The sequence below is a fragment of the Pogoniulus pusillus genome, chromosome 11 (assembly GCF_015220805.1).
Source record: "Pogoniulus pusillus isolate bPogPus1 chromosome 11, bPogPus1.pri, whole genome shotgun sequence".
NCBI lineage: Eukaryota > Metazoa > Chordata > Aves > Piciformes > Lybiidae > Pogoniulus > Pogoniulus pusillus.
In genome coordinates, this window is record NC_087274.1 from 3,559,621 (window position 1) to 3,582,356 (window position 22,736).

At 47.8% G+C, this 22,736-nt stretch overlaps 1 protein-coding gene across 5 annotated transcripts in view; it reads left to right on the forward strand.

The window, feature by feature from the left end:
* The window catches only part of CEP112 (centrosomal protein 112), a 257,461-nt gene that overhangs the window by 35,077 nt on the left and 199,648 nt on the right, over positions 1–22,736 (forward strand). For all 5 annotated transcript variants that reach the window (XM_064150629.1, XM_064150624.1, XM_064150626.1 and 2 more), the window contains exon 9: positions 20,996–21,082. In XM_064150629.1, coding sequence (XP_064006699.1) covers positions 20,996–21,082 — 87 coding nt within the window. The remainder of the gene's footprint in view (positions 1–20,995; positions 21,083–22,736) is intronic.

The following is a 22,736-nucleotide window of genomic DNA, read 5'->3' on the forward strand; positions in this document are numbered from 1 at the left end:
CTTGGCACTTTTTCCCCTCCATTTCCTTCTGTCTTATTTCTGTGAGCAAAGATCCTTATTTCTGTAAGCTGGGCAAATGAGAGCTAAACAACTCTCAGGCAAGAATACTGGAAATAATATTGTTCTTTTTATTCATCTAATGTGAAGGTCTTAATTAACACTAGGAGAAACTTTGCACTAAGCTACAGACCAACTCTGAAATCCCTTTGCTGAGGCAAACTGTGAAGCTTGATGCTCTGTGCAATAGCTGCCTTATGAAGCTTCCTTTATCTGGGTTAGCTGAGAACATGGAGTGTTTCCAGGGTTCTTGTTGACTCCATCACTGTGCTCCTGTCACTTTACTGGTTTGATTTTTGGGAATCCAGTGATGAAGTCTTTGGATGCTGAGGCACGAGTGCCTGTTCAGCTTCTTGCACACTGAGGTGGTCCAGCAGAAGTGGTCCTGTCTTACAGTCAGCTGGAGTAGGAGTCAGTGCCCTGCAACTGGAGGGAGGAGTAGTCCTGGAGAAGGCAGAGGGTGGATTTTTCAAGAGGATACAGAATAACCTGCAGAAGAATTGCCCTCAGTTTGCCACGTGGAATGAGGACTGGAGTGCTGTGTCCAGCTCTGCAGCTGTCAACATGGGAAGGACAGGGAGCTGATGGAGCAGGGGGCCACAAAAATGACTGGGGGGCTGGAACACCTCTGCTGTGAGGACAGGCTGAGGGAATTGGGGCTGTGCAGCCTGGAGAATGCTCAAGTGAGACCTAATAGCTGCCTGCCAGTACCTGAAGGGGGCCTACAAGAAGGCTGCAGAGAGACTGCCTGCAGTGGTAGGACAAGGGTCAATGGTTTGAAGTTAGAGAAGAGGAGATTGAGTTTGGATATTAGGAACAAGTTCTTCACCATGAGGTTGGTGGAACACTGCAGCAGGTTGCTCAGGGAGGCAGTTGAGGTTTCATCCCTGGAGAGATGTTCAGGGTCAGGCTCAACAAGGCTCTGAGCAACCTGATTTAGGGGAGGAGGTCTCTGCTCACTGCAGGGAGGTTGGATGGGATGACCTTTGGAGGTCTCTTCCAACCCAAAGCAGGAGTCTGTGTATGAGAAAGAGAGAATACATGGCCAGGGCAAAGTTGAGGGGACCTGGGAAGTGAAAGACAGCTTAGAGAATGGGGAAAAGACATTTTTTTCCACTCTAAAGTTGTTTTCAGGATTGAGGACTGGAAGCATGATGAAAACAAAAGAGTTTTTTTAATGCATTCAAGAACTCTAAGATGCAGCCTTTTTAAAACAGCTGTTTAGAACTTAGAATCACAGAACCAGTCAGGGTTGGAAGGGACCACAAGGAGCAGCCAGTTCCAACCCCCCTGCCATGCCCAGGGACACCCTACCCTACAGCAGGCTGCCCACAGCCTCAGCCAGCCTGGCCTTAAGCACCTCCAGCCATGGGGCCTCAACCACCTCCCTGGGCAACCCATTCCAGCCTCTCACCACTCTCCTGCTCAACAACTTCCTCCTCACCTCCAGCCTGACTCTCCCCACCTCCAGCTTTGCTCCATTCCCCCCAGTCCTGGCACTGCCTGAGAGCCTAATAAGTCCCTCCCCAGATTTTTTGTAAGCCCCCTTCAGATCCTGGCAAGCCACAAGAAGGTCACCTGGGAGCCTCCTCTTCTGCAGCCTGCACAGCCCCAACTCTTTCAGCCTGTGCTCACAGCAGAGCTGCTGCAGCCTCTGAGCATCCTCCTGGCCCTGCTCTGGATGCACTCCAGCATCTCCACATCCCTCTTGTCCCAGGGGCTCCAGAACTGGATGCAGCACTCCAGGTGGGGTCTCACCAGAGCAGAGGGGTAGGATCACTTCTGTCTTTCTAATCTCTATCTTTTTCTCCTTTTATTTCCCTTTTTTTCTCCTTTTTTTTTGGTGACTGAGCACTGGCAGTTACTGCATGACACAATTTTTGTTTCCAGAGAGAATCAAGCCTTGTACACAGCCTTACTGCACCCAAAGTGCTGGGCCCTAGTGAGATATTTACATGAAGATAAAATCAGCGTGCTGCAGTGATGATGTTAGAGTTGGGTCTTGGCCTGCCTGAAAGTGTTCTGCATTTTAAAGTGTTGAAAGCAGCAGATTTACTGTGCCTCTCACTTATCTGGCAAGAAGTTATAGCTTGAATTGGAGAGAGTTGCATAAGGGCTGTGGTACAGATTTCTTTTTCCCTCCCTAAAGAGACCATACTTAGAATGGAGTGGAAAGAATGCAAGGAGGAAAGGAAGTCATAGAACTTGGGAAGCAGAGTGAATAATCCTTGTTGGTGGTGTTACAGAAAAGAGGTGAGGAGGGGGGAGAAAAAAAACCCAACCAAACCCTTCGGAGATAAAAATGTGTCCCTGCAGCCAGAAGGAGTTGGTGATCAGTGAGCATTGCCCTCTTGGGTTTGATTTCTTCCTTTAAACTGCTCTGTTGTGTTCCAAAGTATTTAAATACACAAACAAAACACTTAACACATGCCAGATTAAAAGCAATAAATAAAGCTAATCTAGAGGCAGTATCCTAAAAGGAGGAGTGTGGTAATTAAAGTGAGCTGTTACCAATGTCAAATTAACATCATTGTGCTCTTAGCTGCATCATGGCTTGGATATTTTTTTGTCCCCTCATTGGAAACAGATATTTTGTTCCTATCTTCCAAGAATGGTAACAAAATCTATCAGCATTGTTCTGGGGTATATTGTAATGAAAGCAAAGTGCCTGTGTGCTGAGGGGCATGTGTGTCTCTAGAGCTTCAGTCTGCCTGCTAGATGGATATGGGCACATATGTGTAGGGAATGGGGAGAGCTGAGTGTAGTTAAAGGAACCTACTTAGACATGGGTTGGGGCTGGGGATCCTGTTTATGCTTAGCTGTAATAGGAGGAGAGTGGTTTTGATGGACTTTCTGAAAGCATTTAAGTTGCAAAGGCATCTGCATGTGGGCCCAAAACGTGAGGCTTATGGGAACTGCTGAATTTCTTTTCCTTCTGCTCCCTCTGCTCTTTTTCTTCTCTCTCTTTACTGTTCCACTGCTTCTGTTGTCTTGTTCATACTGTCCAAGAGAAGAGAAGGTTTGGAGGAGACCTTGGAGTAGCCTTGCAGTATCTGAAAAGGGCTACAGGAAGGCTGGGGAGAGACTATTGATAAGGTCTTGTAATGACAGGATGAGGAGTAAAGGGTTTAAAGTGGCAGAGGGGAGATTCAAACTGGATGTTAGGATGAAGTTGGTGAGACCCTAGCACAGGTTGCCCAGGGAGCTTGTGGAGCACAGAAGCATCAAATGTGATCCTTGATTCAGTGCTTCTGTGCTCCACAACCTCCCTGGAGGTGTTCAGGACCAGGCTGGATCAGTCCTTGAGCAACCTGTTCTAGTGGGAGGTGTCCCTGCCTACGTCGGAGGGTTGGAACTGGATGAGATTTGAGGTCACTTCCAACCTAAACCATTCTATGGTTCTAAGTCATCTGCTCATAAACATTTGGCTGTTTTCCAAGGGGTAAAAACTGTGAAGGTTTTTAATTCTGGTGAATGCTAAGATGTGAGAATTCTGTTCAGACAACTGTGGCCCACAGGAAAGGGCAAGAAAATACAAAAGGGTGGATTACAACAGAATTCATGTTGAATCATAGAATCAGTCAGGTTGGAAGAGACCTCCAAGCTCAGCCAGGCCAACCTAGCACCCTGCCCTATCCAGTCAACCAGACCATGGCACTAAGTGCCTCATCCAGGCTTGTCTTGAACACCTCCAAGAACAGCAACTTCACCACCTCCCTGGGCAGCCCATTCCAATGCCAATCACTCTCTCTGACAACAACTTCCTCCTAACATCCAGCCTAGACCTGCCCTGGCACAACTTGAGACTGTGTCCCCTTGTTCTGTTGCTGCTTGCCTGGCAGAAGAGCCCAACCCCACCTGGCTACAGCCTCCCTTCAGGTAGCTGCAGGTCATTGCTTTCCTCTTGGTTGTCTTTTTGCCTTGTTTTTTTTATGACAACTCCCCCCTGCCCCCTGAAAATACTGCTTATTCCAGTTAAAAGCATCCCAAGCAGTGTGGATTATGTCTTTGAACATCCTCATTTGAATCTTCTCCCCTCCACAACCCTGGGGCTGATTTATCTCGAGGATTCAGTTGTAAACTCATTCTCACCACCAAGTAATCACCCTGAATAGGAATCTGTTAGCTCGTGTTTGGAAACACAGCAATCTTGACTTCTGTTAACATCATTCCAGGCTGATTAATGTCCTGTTCCTCAGAACATGTGCAACTTGTCCATTGTCTTCCCTGTGAGGAAATCACATCCTGTCTTGCTTTGATAACTCCTCAGAATGCAATGTAATAAACCCCAAACCTATTTTATTGCTAGGCTGGGTGCGAGACATAAGAGGCTGTGTCAGGATGAGACATGTTTTCATGAGCTGACTTGTGATTTATAATTCCTGATGCTAATTGGTCTGGTCATGGGGATCTATATGTACACAGATAGTTATTTAGTTAGTTTTTGCAATGGGTTGTGAACTGTGTCTTTAATTATTGCCCATATGTGCTGGAGACATTGAGAAACATCAAAGCAGTAGGTTAGCAATTCAAACTAGTGTTTTAACCAGTAGAATGTCCAGATGGTTGCCAAGCAGCTGGGAATTAATCTTGTGCTGCATGATTAATCTCTGCCTCAAAGTGTCTCTCTCTCTCTCTCTCTCTCTTGAAAGGAAAAAAAAAAGCTGAAAGTTTAGGGTTTACTTTTTTTTTGGGGGGGGGACTTGTGTAGATGCTGGGTTTTAAGGGAGAAAAAAGACTGAGTAGGAAAAGTGGCTACTACAAACTGCTGCTACTTGATACACTCGTGAAATAAAGGCAGGAGTAGAGTTTTACTGAGTGTTTTAGGAGATCCTGAAAGGAGTGTGAAAAGTTCAGTAGCTGCCGAGCTGAGGGGGGGGGGGAAAATGAGTAACACTGGGGAGAAGAAGTCAGTGGTGCTGACTCAGTGTGTGCAGGCTTCTTTACTCCTCTGGGCTTGGAACTACACTGAATTACATGAAGCTTTCTGGTAGTATCTGCTGGTTTATTGTGCTCAGATTTTATGGACTGCCTTTGAAATCAGTAGAATTTCTCTATGTCCACAAGGTTCAGCTGGGTTCAATTTTCAGTGCTGGCAGTTGAGATCTGTTGCTATTATTGAAGTTGAAGATGCAGCTTGTTGCTGCTCTTGAGGATGCAGCTTGTTGTAGTCTTGGTGGTGCAGCTTATTGCTGTTCTTGGAGATGCAGCTTGTTGTATTCTTGGAGATGCAGCTTGTTGTATTCTTGGAGGTGCAGCTTGTTGTATTCTTGGAGGAGCAGCTTGTTGTATTCTTAGAGGTGCAGCTTGTTGTATTCTTGGAGATGCAGCTTGTTGTATTCTTGGAGGAGCAGCTTGTTGTATTCTTGGAGATGCAGCTTGTTGTATTCTTGGATGTGCAGCTTGTTGTATTCTTGGAGATGCAGCTTGTTGTATTCTTGGATGTGCAGCTTGTATTCTTGGAGATGCAGCTTGTTGTATTCTTGGAGATGCAGCTTGTTGTATTCTTGGAGGAGCAGCTTGTTGTATTCTTGGAGGAGCAGCTTGTTGTATTCTTGGAGGTGCAGCTTGTTGTATTCTTGGAGGTGCTGCTTGTTGTATTCTTGGAGGTGCAGCTTGTTGTATTCTTGAAGGTGCAGCTTGTATTCTTGGAGGTGCAGCTTGTTGTGTTCTTGGAGATGCAGCTTGTTGTATTCTTGGAGGAGCAGCTTGTTGTATTCTTGGAGATGCAGCTTGTTGTATTCTTGGAGATGCAGCTTGTTGTATTCTTGGAGGAGCAGCTTGTTGTATTCTTGGAGATGCAGCTTGTTGTATTCTTGGAGGAGCAGCTTGTTGTATTCTTGAAGGTGCAGCTTGTATTCTTGGAGGTGCAGCTTGTTGTGTTCTTGGAGATGCAGCTTGTTGTATTCTTGGAGGAGCAGCTTGTTGTATTCTTGGAGGTGCAGCTTGTTGTATTCTTGGAGGTGCAGCTTGTTGTATTCTTGGAGGTGCAGCATGTTGCTTTTCTTGAAGGTGCAGCTTGTTGCATTTTTTGGGCTATCCTGTATGAAATTGCATCTAAGACATTATTGCTGTATCACTTCTATACTATTTCTGTTGCCTTCTGTCACAGAGGCACTCACAAAACAGCCAGCCACAGCCACCTGAAAACTGTGGCTTAATTGCAATTAAGCTGCTCTCCTTCTGACACAAGAGGAGTACAGATTCAGGTGTCAGTTGGGGGATATCCTGCTGCAGAACTCATTGGAGAGATGAACCAATATGTGCTCACACTCAGTCAGAGAAGGACAATCTCCCCACAGGTATACAGTCACCAAGGTGGGGTGAGAGCTCCTTTAGACCACTTTTAGAGGAGAAAATCTGACTGCCAGGCTGCTTCTGTCTGCACAGAACCCTCTTCATAGCAGGCCTCCATTTCTACTCTGGGACTTGTATACCTGCTGGCCAATGTCTCACTGAGCTGGAGGGATGGATTTTGCAAGCAACAGAAGGAATTCTGGGCCTGGAGGCACCAGCTGATGTCTGGGGGCATCAAACTGATCTTCATCAGCCTAGGAAGCCCCTGTGTAGCTATTGTATTTGTTGGAGTGTGGCGAGTGTGGTTGTACCTGCCACACCTTCAGCTTCTAGACCAAGGGACAGAGTGGCTGGAGAGCAGGCAGGCAGAGAGGGACCAGGGGGCACTGGTGGACAGTAGGCTGCAGAGGAGGCAGCAGTGCCCAGGTGGCCAAGAGAGCCAATGGCACCCTGGCCTGGCTCAGGAGCAGTGTGGGCAGCAGGACAAGGGAGGTTCTTCTGCCCCTGTACTCAGCACTGCTCAGGCCACACCTTGAGTGTTGTGTCCAGTTCTGGGTTCCTCCATTCAAGAGAGATGTTGAGGTGCTGGAAGGTGTTTGGAGAAGGGCAGCAAGGCTGGGGAGGGGCCTGGAGCACAGCCCTGTGAGGAGAGGCTGAGGGAGCTGGGGGTGTGCAGCCTGCAGAAGAGGAGGCTCAGGGCAGAGCTCATTGCTGTCTACAACTACCTGAAGGGAGGCTGTAGCCAGGTGGGGTTGGTCTCTCCTGCCAGGCAACCAGCAATAGAACAAGAGGACACAGTCTCAAGTTGTGCCAGGGGAGGTCTAGGCTGGATGTTAGGAGGAAGTTGTTGTCAGAGAGAGTGATTGGCATTGGAATGGGCTGCCCAGGGAGGTGGTGGAGTTGCCATCCCTGGAGGTGTTCAAGCAAAGCCTGGCTGGGGCACTTAGTGCCATGGTCTGGTTGCTTGGCCAGGGCTGGATGCTAGGTTGGACTGGATGATCTTGGAGCTCTCTTCCAACGTGGTTGATTCTATGTTTCTATGATTCTCTTTTGAACTTTTGTTGGTCCTTACTGATGCCAGACTCAGTATTACTAGTGGCAGGCATATTTATTTTGTATGGAAGCAGGCCACTTAGCACCCCAGATAAAGCTATTAAGTAATAGGATGTGCTGCAGTGCTAACATGCATGGTAGGGTAAAACTCCCATTCCAAGTGAGTACAGCTGTTGGGATACAAAGCTGTAGGCTTTTCTCCCTCTTCCCACTTCCCTCCCCTCACTCCCCCCCAGCTTCAAAATCTATGACAAATACATTGTTCTCTCTTGAAAGAGCCTAATGACAGTTACATATGAATGAGAACAATTGCCCATTCAGTTATTTTCCTGTATACAGCAAGTCTGTGTTAATGTCCAGTGGCACTAAGAAAGTCAGATTTTTCTTGAGAGGGAAATGATAGAATCATAGAATCACAGAATCAACCAGGTTGGAAGAGACCTCCAAGCTCAGCCAGGCCAACCTAGCACCCAGCCCTATCCAGTCAACCAGACCATGGCACCAAGTGCCTCATCCAGGCTTTGCTTCAACACCTCCAGGGACAGTGACTCCACCACCTCCCTGGGCAGCCCATTCCAATGCCAATCACTCTCTCTGACAACAACTTCCTCCTAACATCCAGCCTAGACCTGCCCTGGCCCAACTTGAGACTGTGTCCCCTTGTTCTGTTGCTGCTTGCCTGGCAGCAGAGCCCAACCCCACCTGGCTACAGCCTCCCTTCAGGCAGCTGCAGGCAGCAATGAGGTCACCCCTGAGCCTCCTCTGCTGCAGGCTGCACACCCCCAGCTCCTCAGCCTCTCCTCACAGGGTTTGTGTTCCAGGCCTTTCACCAACCTTGCTGCCCTTCTCTGGACACCTTCCAGCACCTCAGCATCTCTCATGAGTTGAGGCGCCTAGAACTGCAGCCAGCACTCAAGCTGTGGCCTGAGCAGTGCTGAGTGCAGGAGCAGAAGAACCTCCCTTGTCCTGCTGCCCACACTGCTCCTGAGCCAGCCCAGGGAATGGTTTGATTTAGGACAAAGCCATTCAGTTTTAGTGGCTGTGACAATGGGGTGATGGGATATTAATTTCTTTACTTAAGTGATGATCTACTTTCAAAGAGCTCTCTGTAAAAAGGTTCTAGCTGGAAGCAGCTGCTGTCATGTTTTTAAAGAGTAAGGAGATAAAGAAAATCAGCTATGTGGAGAGAAGCATAAATGTTTGTGAGGTCAAATCATACATCATAAACGTTGACTTTTGCGGAGAGACCTTTGAATCTGGGCAGAAGGCCATGTTGATAGAAGGACTTTGTGGACATTCTGCTTTCTGCCTTCCATATTTCACTTGTTTGTTACTGCTTTGCTTTCAGCCTGTCCCTGCTTTGTCCACACTGGGAGCTCTTTGCAACAGAGACTTTCATAGATTGCATTGAGTTGGAAGGGACCCAGTGGAAGAGGGACACAGAGCTGCTGGAGCAAGTCCAGAGGAGGGCCACAAAGATGATCCAAGGGCTGGAGAACCTCTGCTATGAGAATAGGCTGAGGGAGCTGGGGGTGTGCAGCCTGGAGGAGAGAAGGCTCTAGGAAGGCCTTAGAGCTGCCTTCCAAGAGCTGATGGAATCCTACAGGAAGGCTGCAGAGGACCTTTTTATGAGGGTGTCTAGAGACAGAACAAGGGGGAGTAGTTTGAGGCAGGTTTAGACTGGATCTCAGGAAGAAAGGGGTGACCTCATTGCTGTCTACAGCTACCTGAAGGGAGGCTGTAGCCAGGTGGGGTTGGGCTCTTCTGCCAGGCAAGCAGCAATAGATAAAGGGGACACAGTCTCAAGTTGTGCTGGGGGAGGTCTAGGCTGGATGTTGTTAGGAAGTTGTTGTCAGAGAGAGTGATTGGCATTGGAATGGGCTGCCCAGGGAGGTGGTGGAGTCACTGTGCCTGGAGGTGTTGAAGCCAAGCCTGGCTGAGGCACTTAGTGCCATGGTCTGGTTGCTTGGCTAGGGCTGGGTGCTAGGTTGGACTGGATGAGCTTGGAGTATTCTTCCAACCTGGTTGATTCTATGATTCAGTATGAGGGTGGTGAGACTCTGGAGCAGGCTGCCCATGGAGGTTGTGGATGCCTCCTCCTTGGGGGTGTTCAAGGCCAAGTTGGATGATGCCTTGAGCAGCCAAGAGAGGTGCCAGGGTTGGGTAGATGATCTCTGAGGTCCCTTCCAACCCAAGCCGTTCTGTGACCCTCAAAGGTCATCTTCCTCAGCTCCCCTGCAATGAGCAGGGACACCTCCAACTAGATCAGGCTGAAGACATTTCTTTTACCGCAGGCCTTGCATCAGATTGATGCTCTTTGTGGAGTGGTTAATGATCTATTCTTTCCAACTGCAGTTTTAATTACTTTTAGTTGTAACTTCTGTGTTAAGAGGATGAGCACAAACACCAGGAAGAAAGCCCAGTGTTAACGTGAATCCCAGATGGAAACCACCCTTTTATTGTGTGTAATGTTCCACTAGGAATAAAAACTATTATTTATGACTTCCTTTAATTTAAAGGATTTGTTCTGAAGTCTTGATGGAGCCTTTGGTAATGTCAAAGAAGTACAAGCAGGTAGGTGGTAAAGCTGCAGCCCTCCATCCGCCCCTGCCCCTCCCAGGGGAGCTCTGCATCTGAGTCAGAGAACAACAAACAGCTTGGTACTTAAAAGAACCTCCTTTGCACGTCATCAGAGTTCTTTGTGTCGAAGACCCAAAATAGTCCTTCTTTCTTGCAAGGACCCTCAGTTAGCGAGGCAGCCAAGCTGGACCTCGGGGGGATGCAGCAGGCATTGCTCCTGTAGCAGCAGGCATTGCTTCTGTAGCAGCAGGCATTGCTCCTGTAGCAGCAGGCATTGCTCCTGTAGCAGCAGGCATTGCTCCTGTAGCAGCAGGCATTGCTTCTGTAGCAGCAGGCATTGCTCCTGTAGCAGCAGGCATTGCTCCTGTAGCAGCAGGCATTGCTCCTGTAGCAGCAGGCATTGCTCCTGTAGCAGCAGGCATTGCTCCTGTAGCAGCAGGCATTGCTTCTGTAGCAGCAGGCATTGCTTCTGTAGCAGCAGGCATTGCTTCTGTGCCTGCAGCTCCTCCTGAAGCCTTGCGCTGGGCAAGGAATGCAAACTTTTCAACGAGGCGTTCTCGGGTTTGTCCCACCAAAACCTTCATCCTTGTATCTGTCTGGAGTTTGGGTGGCGCTGCCTGTGCCAGCGGCCGCACCCCGCCCCGTTCGCCCGCCCGGTTCTCGGCGCTGCCCGCGGCCGTTGCCATCGCCAGCGCTGGGGGGCAGCAGCGCCCCCTGGGGGCCGGCTCCGCTCTGGGCGCTCCGCTCTGGGCTCCGGCGTGGGGCTGCGCCCAGCCCCTGCCCGCTCGCTGCCGCCAAAGGCTGCTGCCCGGCTCGCTGCGGCTTTGATCCAGCACACAGCCCTTAGCCGCGCTGCTTCCGAGCTGCTTGCGCCCGAGCCTTTGAACGAAGGTCTCTGAACTCTCCTGCGCGATGCGCTCCTGGAAAGCCATTAGCGCTGGCTAGGAAATGAAATCCATTTGCGCTTGTGGAACCTGGGGTCCTGTTTGATGCTTTGCTCGTGAGGCACACGTTTCACCTTGCTACAGACCCAGAACATCAGTGAAACTTCTCTCCTCGTGTACTTTGCCTGGTTTAATTGTGAAGACTTTGCAGCTCTTGGTTGTCATGAGAGCCAGGTTCATGGGAGAGTGAAAGAGGAGCTGTGTTTCTGTGTGCATCTTGCCCTTCCCACTCTGTTCTCATACTACAGTGCATTTCTCACTTCGCTTAAAAACAATTCAGGAGTAGATCTTGATCTCTGAAATTGCTTGAGCAAGTGGGCAGAAGCTTGTCATTAAATGTAAGATGTGGTCTTAAGCTGCATCTCATGTGACAGACATCTGAATGCAGTCAACAGGTGGTTTTTGCCTTGTACTGTAAATTCAGCACAAGCTTTGCAGCAGTTCAGGTTTGAAAATGCAGGATTAGTTCCAATATGATTAAATTCAAGAGAGATGTTAAGGTGCTGGAAGGTGTTTGGAGAAGGGCAGCAAGGCTGGGGAGGGGCCTGGAGCACAGCCCTGTGAGGAGAGGCTGAGGGAGCTGGGGGAGTGCAGCCTGCAGAAGAGGAGGCTCAGGGCAGAGCTCACTGCTGTCTGCAGCTCCCTGAAGGGAGGCTGTAGCCAGGTGGGGTTGGGCTCTGCTGCCAGGCAAGCAGCAACAGAACAAGGGGACACAGTCTCAAGCTGTACCAGGGGAGGTCTAGGCTGGATGTTGTTAGGAAGTTGTTGTCAGAGAGAGTGATTGGCATTGGAATGGGCTGCCCAGAGAGGTGGTGGAGTCACCCTCCTTGGAGGTGTTGAAACAAAGCCTGGATGAGGCACTTAGTGCCATGGTCTGGTTGCTTGGCTAGGGCTGGATGCTAGGTTGGACTGGATGAGCTTGGAGGTCTCTTCTAACGTGGCTGATTCTGTGAAATACTAAGTTCATTGTGGAATTTCTGTTCAAACTATTAGAAACTATGAATTTCTGTTTGTTTTTTTTCTTCACACCACTGATTTCATTTTAGCTATTTGGGTGCTTGTTCTGACTTCTAAATTGCTATTAAGTGTTAAAGGTTATTAGTAGACCTCTAAATTAATCTTAAAAGCTTTGGAGGCTACACTATAAGATCCAGTCTAGCTGTACTCTCCCTTAGCTTCAAATTTTCCCCCTTGTCCTGTCTCTAGACTCCCTCATGAAAAGTCCCTCTGTGGCCTTTCAACAGCTGAAACGATCCTACAGGAAGGCATCTCTTAAGGTCTCCTTGGAGTCTTCTCGAGGCTGAGCAACCTCAGCTCCCTCAGCCTGTCCTCACAGCCCAAGTGCTCCAGCCCTTGGATCACCTTTGTGGCCTCCTCTGGACTAGCTCCAACAGCTCTGTGTTCTTCTTATGCTGGGGCACCAGAACCAGATGCATTATTTGAGGCAAGGTCTCATCAGAGCAGAGTCAAGGGGCAGAATTCCCTCTCTTGCCCTGCTGACCACACTCCTCTTGCTTCATCCTAGGCTGTAATTTGCCTCTGGGCTGCATATGCACACTGTCAGCTCAGAGCTTCTCATCAATCAATACACCCAAATCTCTTTCTTCAGAGCTACTCTCAACCCATCCTGCATCCAGCCTGGGACTGGCCCAACTCAGACCATTCCAGATGAGTCTGAAGCCAGCATGTCTTTCAGTGCAACAAATCTTGAAGGCTTTGCACTACAGCATCTCCTGCCTTGGCCTGCCTCAGTAGTGTAAAGCATTGTATAAACTACTGACATTCTTTTTTTTTTTAACCCTAGATGTGACATTTGAGCCAACACAATTGAGTAGAAAGTTCCAGTTGTTTGGTGGGTTGGGAGGTTTGTTTTTCTCTAAGAAACCTTTTTTCTTCTGTGAACATATCAAAGCTTTGCATTGTGCCACTGATTCCTTTCAGCAGCTGCATAACACCCAGACAAATAAGTTTTGTCGTATATTGTTAAGATACACAAAGTCATTGTTCTACATTGTTAGCTCTGGCTTTGAAGTTCTCGTTTATTGTTTACATCCTTCTCCCCCTTCCTTGCTCCCTCCCTCCCCCATGTATTCAAAGAAAAAGAAGACAAAAATGGGCAAAAAACAAGTAGTGTTTTGTCCAATATCCCTTCCTCCCCAAAACCTCTAATAGCTGTTAAACTCTCAGGATACCACCTCTAGGCTGGGGCTGATCCCCATCATGAGAACAAGTGGGCAGTGCTCAGTAGTTCAAAGCTATCTCTGATTGGTACTCCACTTGCTGATCTCCTTCTCGATCAGGTATTAATTAATCAGGCCACAACCTCCCTTCTACAGCTACCTGAAAGCTGTCCTTAAAAAACAAGGCAAAAAGACAAGCAAGAGGAAAACATTAACCTGAAGGGAGGCTGTAGCCAGGTGGGGTTGGTCTCTTCTGCCAGGCAAGCAGCAACAGAACAAGGGGACACAGTCTCAAGTTGTGCCAGGGCAGGTCTAGGCTGGATGTTAGGAGGAAGTTGTTGTCAGAGAGAGTGATTGGCATTGGAATGGGCTGCCCAGGGAGGTGGTGGAGGCACCATCCCTGGAGGTGTTGAAGCCAAGCCTGGCTGGGGCACTTAGTGCCATGGTCTGGTTGATTAGACAGGACTGGGTGCTAGCTTGGAGAGGGTGCTAGGTTGAACTGGCTGAGCTTGGAGGTCTCTTCCAACCTGCTTGATTCTATGATTCTATGATTTCTACTATAAATTAGGACGAGGTCAGTGTTTGTCTTTTACCTTGAAGAGCAGAGACACAGCACTTTCCTCCTCCCTCCACCCCCCAAACATGACAGCTGCAGATTAGACTCTTACCAGTGTAAATCTGACAATTATTTAAGGGTTTTTTTTTTTGGGGGGGGGGGGGGCAGTTATTTAAATTTTTTTGGACAGTTATTTAAAATTTGGACAGACCTTTAGATTTTTTTGGACAGCTGCTTAAAAATTTTGGACAGCTATTTAAATGTTTTTGGACAGCTATTTAAATGTGTTTGGACAGCTATCTACAGTTGTTTTGTTTTGTTTTTTTTATGGGCAGCTATTTAAATCCTTGCACATAAATTTTCAGAGCACCTAACCTGTGCTGTGAAGAAGACATAGGTCAGGGCTACACCCAAACCCCATTTTCAGGTCACTTTTGGATGGGATTTTGGGTTTTCAAATGAAGAAGAAAGTGTGAAGAAGCACATAAAAGCAGTTCTGTTGATACCACCCTCCCTGGCTTTAAATAACAGGGCCAGCACAGATGTTTGACATCAGTATTGTTTACATGGCCTTAGGGTTTAATTGCCTCATACTCTTTGTAAGGAGAATAAACAATGACAGAAATCCGAAGGAATGATGTGCAGGCAGCAGCCATGGCCGCATTTCATACATAGTTGCAAGCTTCTCAAGCAGAGCTAAATATCTACACCCATTTTTTGCCCCTTTTCTTTTCTCTTCCCCTTGCTAACATGCCACGAATTTCCCCTTCTCTGCTCTCGCCTCTTAACTGACAATAAAAGACATTAAAGCTGCTGAGCACCAGCGCAGTTCATCTCTTCTTGCAAGGTGTGTGACTTTTCGAAGTGCTTTGTACCTATTTTCCCCCTCCTACTTTGCTGCCTTTTAGGTGCTTTTGTTTGTCAATAGGTTTAATAAGGAAGAGCAAAGCCCAAGTGCAAAGGGCACTTTAGAGGAGAGCAGCAGATGAAGTTACAAAGCTCTCTTCCACAGGAAATTGAGACCAACTTAGCAAATGAGGTTTGACATTTGGTAACGACAAGAGCTGCGGTTGACTCAGTTGGGGATGGTTTTCATTTGGAAGATACTTGTCTATTGAAATCAGTATTTAGTAACTTGTTTAAAGTTTGAAATGGAAGGGGAGAAGCTTTGCTCCCAGTTGTGATGAGCCCATTTGCTTCAACCCCAGCCTTAATGAGATCACTTTTAATAATGTGTTTACATGACTCAGTTTTATCTACGTGTGCTGTGACATTGGAGGTCTGCCTTACACAAAGGGTGGGTCAAAAAGCAGATTTAGGAAGTGCAGTCAGTGCTCCAAGCTTTGCTATGGGACACTGCATGGAATCATAGAATCATAGAATCAAACAGGTTGGAAGAGAGCTCCAAGCTCATCCAGTCCAACCTAGCACCCAGCCCTATCCAGTCAACCAGACCATGGCACTAAGTGCCTCAGCCAGGCTTGGCTTCAACACCTCCAGGGACAGTGACTCCACCACCTTCCTGGGCAGCCCATTCCAATGCCAATCACTCTCTCTGCCAACAACTTCCTCCTAACATCCAGCCTAGACCTCCCCTGGCACAGCTTGAGGCTGTGTCCCCTTCTTCTGTTGCTGCTTCCCTGGCAGCAGAGCCCAACCCCACCTGGCTACAGCCTCCCTGCAGGTAGTTGCAGACAGCAATGAGCTCTGCCCTGAGCCTCCTCTGCTGCAGGCTGCACACCCCCAGCTCGCTCAGCCTCTCCTCACAGGGCTGTGCTCCAGGCCCCTCCCCAGCTTTGTTGCCTTCTCCAAACACCTTCCAGCACCTCAACATCTCTCTTGACTTGAGGAGCCCAGAACTGGACACAGCACTCAAGGTGTGGCCTGAGCATTGCTGAGCACAGAGGCACAAGAACCTCCCTTGTCCTGCTGCCCACACTGCTCCTGAGCCAGCCCAGGATGCCATTGGCTCTGCTGCCTCTCTCCCACCACCCCCAGCTACCTCTCTGCCTGGCTGCTCTCAGTCACTCTGGCCCCAGCCTGTAGTGCTTCTTGGGGTTGTTGTGGCCAAAGTGCAGAACCCTGCACTTGGCCTTCTTCAATCTCATCCCATTGGCCTCTGCCCACCCATCCAGCCTGGCCAGGTCCCTCTGCAGGTCTCTCCTACCCTCCAACAGCTCCACAGCTGCTCCTAGCTTGGTGTCATCTGCAAACTTACTGCTGCTGGACTCAATCCCCTGGTCCAGATCATCAACAAAGATATTGAACAGGACTGGGCCCAGCACTGATCCTACTTTGTTAGCTTTATGCTTTCTGACTTAACCCAGCAGAAAAAAAAACCTCTATCTGTAAGATTTTGAAGCCAAAATAGCTTTGTTTTTGCAGCAAACACTCAAATTAACACCTCCAGAATTGTGAGGAAGATGCCTCTGTGTGTACTGGACTCTAAAATGTAAATCTGGTTGATTTTGTATGTTGGTTTGTTTTGTTGCTAATTAGTACAAACTCAGGTTTCCTCTTAAAGCTAGCTGAAAAGTTGAACCTGCACAGCTATTGAACTTCAAACACTTTAATATGAGGCTACTCATTCTTATTTATACAGTAGGTCCTGAAGGGGAAAAAAATGATGTTAAGTTGTGGATGAAGGAGACAGGGAGGTGAAATGGCTGGATGCTGGAACTGAGGAATTGCATTAAGTTTATACAAGTTGAGGACCTCAGTTTAAGAGGGACAGAGATCTGTTGGGGAGTCCAACAGAAGGCTACAAGGATGATGAGGGGACTGGAGCACTGCCTGAGGAGGAGAGGCTGAGAGGTTTAATCTGAGGAAGAGAAGACTGAGAGGAGATTTAATCAGTGTCTATAACTACCTGAGGGCTGGGGGTCAGGAGGGGGGACAGGCTCTGTTCACTTGCCCCCTGGGATAGGACAAGGAGCAATGGATGGAAGCTGCAGCACAGGAGGTTCCAGCTTAACACAAGGGGCAACTTCTTTCCTGTCAGGGTCCCAGAGCACTGGCACAGGCTGCCCAGAGAGATTGTGGAGGCTCCTTCTCTGGAGCCTTTCAAGACCTGTCTGGATGCATTCCTCTGTGACCTGAGCTAGACTGCATGGTCCTGCTGTGGCAGGGGGGTTGGACTGGATGATCTCTTTGGGTCCCTTCCAGCCCCTAACATCACATGAGCCTGTGATCTTCAGTGCTTTTGAAGGACCTCTTCGTGTTTAGGTTGATGAGAAGTTGTTTTCTGAGTAAGAGAGTGTGGTTGAATCCCCAGCCCTGGAGGTGTTTTAAGAGAGGCAGAGCTGTGGTGCTGTAAGACATGGTTTAGCAACAGGCTTGGTAGCATTAGACAAGGGTTGGACTCAATGATCTTAATGAGCTTTTCCAAAAGGAATAATTCCATGATTGTATTCTCTGAATGGTGTTAAGTGGAAGATTAATGACAGGGAGTAGGAGCCAACTTCAAGCACAGGGATTTCTGCTGTCAACCTGTGGGAAAGCAGCCATGAGGCTGAGAACAATCAGCACCGCTGGAAGAGATGTCCCTATTTAACCAGAAGACAAATTGGAGAGTTTGATTTATTTTCATCTGCCTTCAAACTAACAAATAATAAGGCTTAGACCAGCTTTCAGCTGATGCAAAAGGAAAAAAAAAACAACCCAACCCCCAAGGATTAATTTGCAGCAGCCAAGAGGTTATTAATGAGTTTGAAGTGTGATGTGTTTGTGTGGATTTAATAGCTCTGTGAGCGCCGTAGCTGTACGTCAGGAATTCATGGGCTGTAAATGTATTTCAAGTAGCTTGGAACCACTTTCATGTTCAGTTTCTGGTATTTGTGTTTTCACAAGGCCTTCATATTTCATAGAAAATAGAATCATAGAATCAACCAGGTTGGAAGAGACCTCCAAGCTCATCCAGTCCAACCTAGCACCCAGCCCTATCCAAGCAACCAGACCATGGCACCAAGTGCCTCATCCAGGCTTTGTTTAAACACCTCCAGGGAGGAATGGTCACAAACTGTCTCTCTGGAAGTGGATTGCTGTGCTTTTAGTTTGGTGGGGTTTTTAAATCAACACTTATTTATCACCTGATAACTGAGATTTCCTTCTGTAATGTCACTTTGTTGGAGGGATATGTGCATAGATTTCTTTTCATTTATACATATGTATGTGTAAATGAAAAGGCTGGGGACAGAGTGGCTGAGAGCAGCCAGGAAGAAAGGGACCTTGGGGTACAGATAGATAGTAGCTGAAGATGAGGCAGCAGTGTGCCCAGGTGGCCAAGAGAACCAATGGCATCCTGGGCTGGCTCAGGAGCAGTGTGGGCAGCAGGACAAGGGAGGTTCTTGTGCCTCTGTGCTCAGCACTGCTCAGGCCACCCCTTGAGTGCTGTGTCCAGTTCTGGTCTCCTCCATTGCAGAGAGATGTTGAGGTGCTGGAAGGTGTCCAGAGAAGGCAACAAAGCTGGTGAGGGGCCTGGAGCACAGCCCTGTGAGGAGAGGCTGAGGTGGCTGGGGGTGTGCAGCCTGCAGAAGAGGAGGCTCAGGGCAGAGCTCATTGCTGTCTACAACTACCTGAAGGGAGGCTGTAGCCAGGTGGGGTTGGGCTCTGCTGCCAGGCAAGCAGCAACAGAACAAGGGGGCACAGTCTCAAGCTGTGCCAGGGGAGGTCTAGGCTGGATGTTGTTAGGAAGTTGTTGTCAGAGAGAGTGATTGGCATTGGAATGGGCTGCCCGGGGAGGTGGTGGAGTCACTGTCCCTGGAGGTGTTGAATCAAAGCCTGGCTGGGGCACTTAGTGCCATGGTCTGGTTGGTTGGGCAGGGCTGGGTGCTAGGTTGGGCTGGCTGAGCTTGGAGGTCTCTTACAACCTGCTTGATTCTATGATTCCATGACCTCATTGCTCTGCACAGCTACCTGAAAGGAGGCTGGAGTGAGGCTGGTGTTGGTCTCTTTTCCCAGTCAGCCAGCAGTAGGATGAGAGGAAATGGCCTCAGGTTGTGCCAGGGGAGGTTCAGATTGGATATCAGGACAAATTTATTTGCTGTATGAGTGGTCAGGCATTGGAACAGGCTGCCCAGAGAGGTTGTGGAGTTAACCACCCCTGGAAATGTGGTCATGGTACTTCAGGACATGGCTGTGGTGGTGTTAGCTTGAAGGTTGGACTCAATGATCTTAGAGGCTGTTCCTAGTCTTAGTGATTCTCTGATTGCATGACTACTTTTGGTGAGTCCATGGAATAAAAGTGAAGGCAGAGTGACTGATGCTGTTTGGCTCTTTTTAGACCTTGGGTTAGAAATCAGGTTTTCAGTTCTGCAGCTCTGGGGAAACTTTTCTCTCCACTTCACTTTCTCACCACTAGAACTGATTAGATGTAAAAGTGGAGGAAGCTGAGTCTGAGCTCCAGGTGCCACTGTTTTGTGAGCAACAGAAAATGCCTGTGCCATCAGCAGGGTCTTGGAAGGTAGCCTTTAACAGAGCAGTGAAATCATGCAAGAGATTTAAAAACACTTTCAAGATGAAAACTGAGACCAGGAGTGGCAATGTGTTATTGTGTCCAAGGGCTTCAAGTGCACTGCTTCAAGCAAACACCAGCAGGAAATGTATTTCAGCAACCCAATTCAACAGCAGTATCCTTAGTCCTGTTCTAAGTCACCCTAAAAGGAAATGTGTTTGTAATGTGAAATCTCTGAGTAACAGAAAGCAAACAAAACCAACCACACATCTGGGCTAAAGGACATTCCTCCTACAAATGGAGCACCTGCAAAAGAGTAGCAGCAGCTTCTGTAGGAGCAGCTGAGTCATAGAATCAGTCAGGGTTGGAAGGGACCACAAGGATCAGCCAGTTCCAACCCCCCTGCCATGCCCAGGGACACCCTACCCTAGAGCAGGCTGCCCACAGCCTCATCCAGCCTGGCCTGAAACACCTCCAGCCATGGGGCCTCAATCACCTCCCTGGGCAACCCATTCCAGCCTCTCACCACTCTCCTGCTCAACAACTTCCTCCTCACAGTCATTCTGAATCTCCCCACCTCCAGCTTTGCTCCATTCCCCCCAAGTCCTGGCACTCCCTCACAGCCTAAAAAGTCCCTCCCCAGCGTTCTTGGAGACCCCCTTCAGATCCTGGAAGGCCACAAAAAGGTCACCTGGGAGCCTCCTCTTCTGCAGCCTGCACAGCCCCAACTCTTTCAGTCTGTGCTCACAGCAGAGCTGCTGCAGCCCTCTCAGCATCCTCCTGGCCCTGCTCTGGACACTCTCCAGCATCTCCACATCCTTCTTGTCCCAGGGGCTCCAGAACTGGATGCAGGACTCCAGGTGGGGTCTCAGCAGAGCAGAGCAGAGGGAAAGAATCCCCTCCCTGGCCCTGCTGGCCACACTTCTGCTGCTGCAGCCCAGGCTCTGCTTGGCTTTCTGGGCTGCAAGTGCACACTGCTGGCTCCTGTTGCGCCTCTGGTCCAGCAGCACTCCCAAGTACTGCAGATTTCATTCTGGAATGTTTGTTTAAAGCCACACTGATGACTTTTTCTAGCCAGCAGTGCTTGGTTTTATTGCCATCTAAAACATCTTGGAGGTTCATTTTCTAAATGAATATTTTAGGCTGAGGTATTTGGTGATGTTTTTATCAAATAAATACCTGAATAGTGAGAAACTGAAGAGAAATGAATGGGATGAGCATCTTGTGAGATCCCACCTTGAGTACTACATACAGCTCTGGTGTCCTCAGCCTAAAATGGACACAGAGCTGCTGGAGCAAGTCCAGAGGAGGGCCACAAAGATGATCCAAGGGCTGGAGAACCTCTGCTATGAGAATAGGCTGAGGGAGCTGGGGGTGTGCAGCCTGGAGGAGAGAAGGCTCTAGGAAGGCTTTAGAGCTGCCTTCCTAGAGCTGATGGAATCCTACAGGAAGGCTGCAGAGGACCTTTTTATGAGGGTGTCTAGAGACAGCACAAGGGGGAATGATTTGAGGCTGAGGGAGAATAGGTTTAGACTGGATCTTGGGAAGAAGTTCTTGAGTATGAGGGTGGTGAGACTCTGGAAAAGGCTGCCCATGGAGGTTGTGGATGCCTTCTCCTTGGGGATATTCCAGGCCAGGTTGGATGAGGCCTTGAGCAGCTAAGTCTAGTTGAGAGGTTACCCTGCCCATGGTGGGGAGGTTGGAGCAGATGAGCTCTGATGTCCCTTCCACCCTAAAGCATTCAGTGATAAACTTTTCACAGCAATGATTTGTTAGTGACTTCCTTTTGCCTTCTCAGAGACACAGATGGCTAATTTTAAAGTTATGAAAGGGGGCATTATTTTAATGAAGTTCTTTGTCTCTTTTGCTGTTAAAGCTGGACATGAAAATGAGAATAGCAGAACGTAAATTTCATGAAGAAAAGCTGAAATTACAGCAGAAGCACGATGCTGATGTCCAAAAGGTAGGAAATACTTGCTTGTTTTTCCAAAAGCAGCAAATAAAACAACACCACAGAGTCTGGTTGCTGTAAATCATTTGCAGTTGTACTTTAACTTCTTCACAATTGCAGTTAGTGTTCCTTTAAAGTAAGATTGTAGCTAACAGTCTGCTGATAAGAATGCAGAGTATTCTATGATCACTTCAGTGTAAAAATGATTGCAGAAAGCAGATGTAAATACAAAGAGATTTGTTTGTTTGCTTGTTTGAACAAGACTTGAGCAGCCCAGCAGCTTCTGTGGATCCGTGTGCTGATGAAACCATCAGCTCGTGATTTGTCTGTTGGAGAGAAAGTGTTTGGGAACAAAAGTGCTTAATTCAGATTTGATGGATAAAATGCATGGACAAACAGCAGGCAAGTCCTCACCAGTACAGCAGCAGTGCTTGTGCTCATGCCTCTGTTTGACACTCTGTCTTAAAGCATGACTGCTCAGTAAACAGTTGCTGATCTGTTATTGCAGTGTTAAAGCTGCAGCTTGTAATTCTTCCCAGCAATAAAGTGACACCAGATACACTTCCTTTGGGTTAAGTTGGATTTGTCTCTATTGTGTGGTGTAACACCACTCTGGAGAGGTTTACACAAAGACTCTCAAAAGTCCAGCTTGCTACTTCTCATTGTGTTTGAAACATCTGGGATCAAATTCTGCAAGGTCCTAAGTGCCTTCTCAAACTCTCTGATCCCAGGAACCTAGTAGGAGTTAAATGCTCAGGGTCAGGATCATGATGACTTATCCTACTGTAAGCTTTGCATTAGTGAGCACCTCTGTTTTGTTTCTTAAGACTGAGTCACTGACTTGGAGGAAGTTGCTTGACAGAACTCTGTGACACATCAAAGCCTTCTGAAAGGATGTTAATATTTGGTCAGGTGCATATTTGGCTCATCTGTTCTCAAAGTCTGCAAGCAGAACTGGCTAGCAAAGCTGAGAGCCTAAAGGAAACAGCTTTGTGAGAAGAAGAAATAGTTGAGATGCTTTCTCATCCCTGGAATTGTCATCCTTTTCTAACTGATGTTACAATTCTGTCTTTTGAAGTCCTTTAATAATGTTGGATATTTTAGAATAGGTTAAATAGTGTCAGATTAATCCTTAAAGACACCAAACATTTCATGCAGATGGAGCAATGTTGTTTCAAGATGAAAGCTTCTGTTTGATGAGAGATTTGAGGCCCTGTGATAAAATATCTGTGCTTTAATTGTTACCTTCAACATGAAATTGAAATTAAACTCCTAAGTGGGCAAATATTCAAACTCCTCAAAATGAGTGTGCACAGAAGTGTAAAGGTAGTAACACCTCACAGACTTGCTCTTTCCCACCCCACTCTTTCTTGAAGGATTGAATTTGGTGAAGTCCAAAGTAGTGTGATGAAGTTCACCAATTATCTCAGCAGTTGCTGAGAATTCTAGATGCAAGATAAATATGAAAAGGGAAACAAATCCTTCCTGTTTGCAGCAGCAGCAGCAGCAAAGAAACTTCCAAACTCCACAAAAGCAACACTGGGTTTGCCCAAGTTTAAAAGAACACAAAAAGACACTTCCCCTAAACCACGAAACTCCTTTTCAATCGACTCTCTTGCCTACACTTATCTAAATCAATCCTTTGTTTATGCCTTGGCAGACTTAA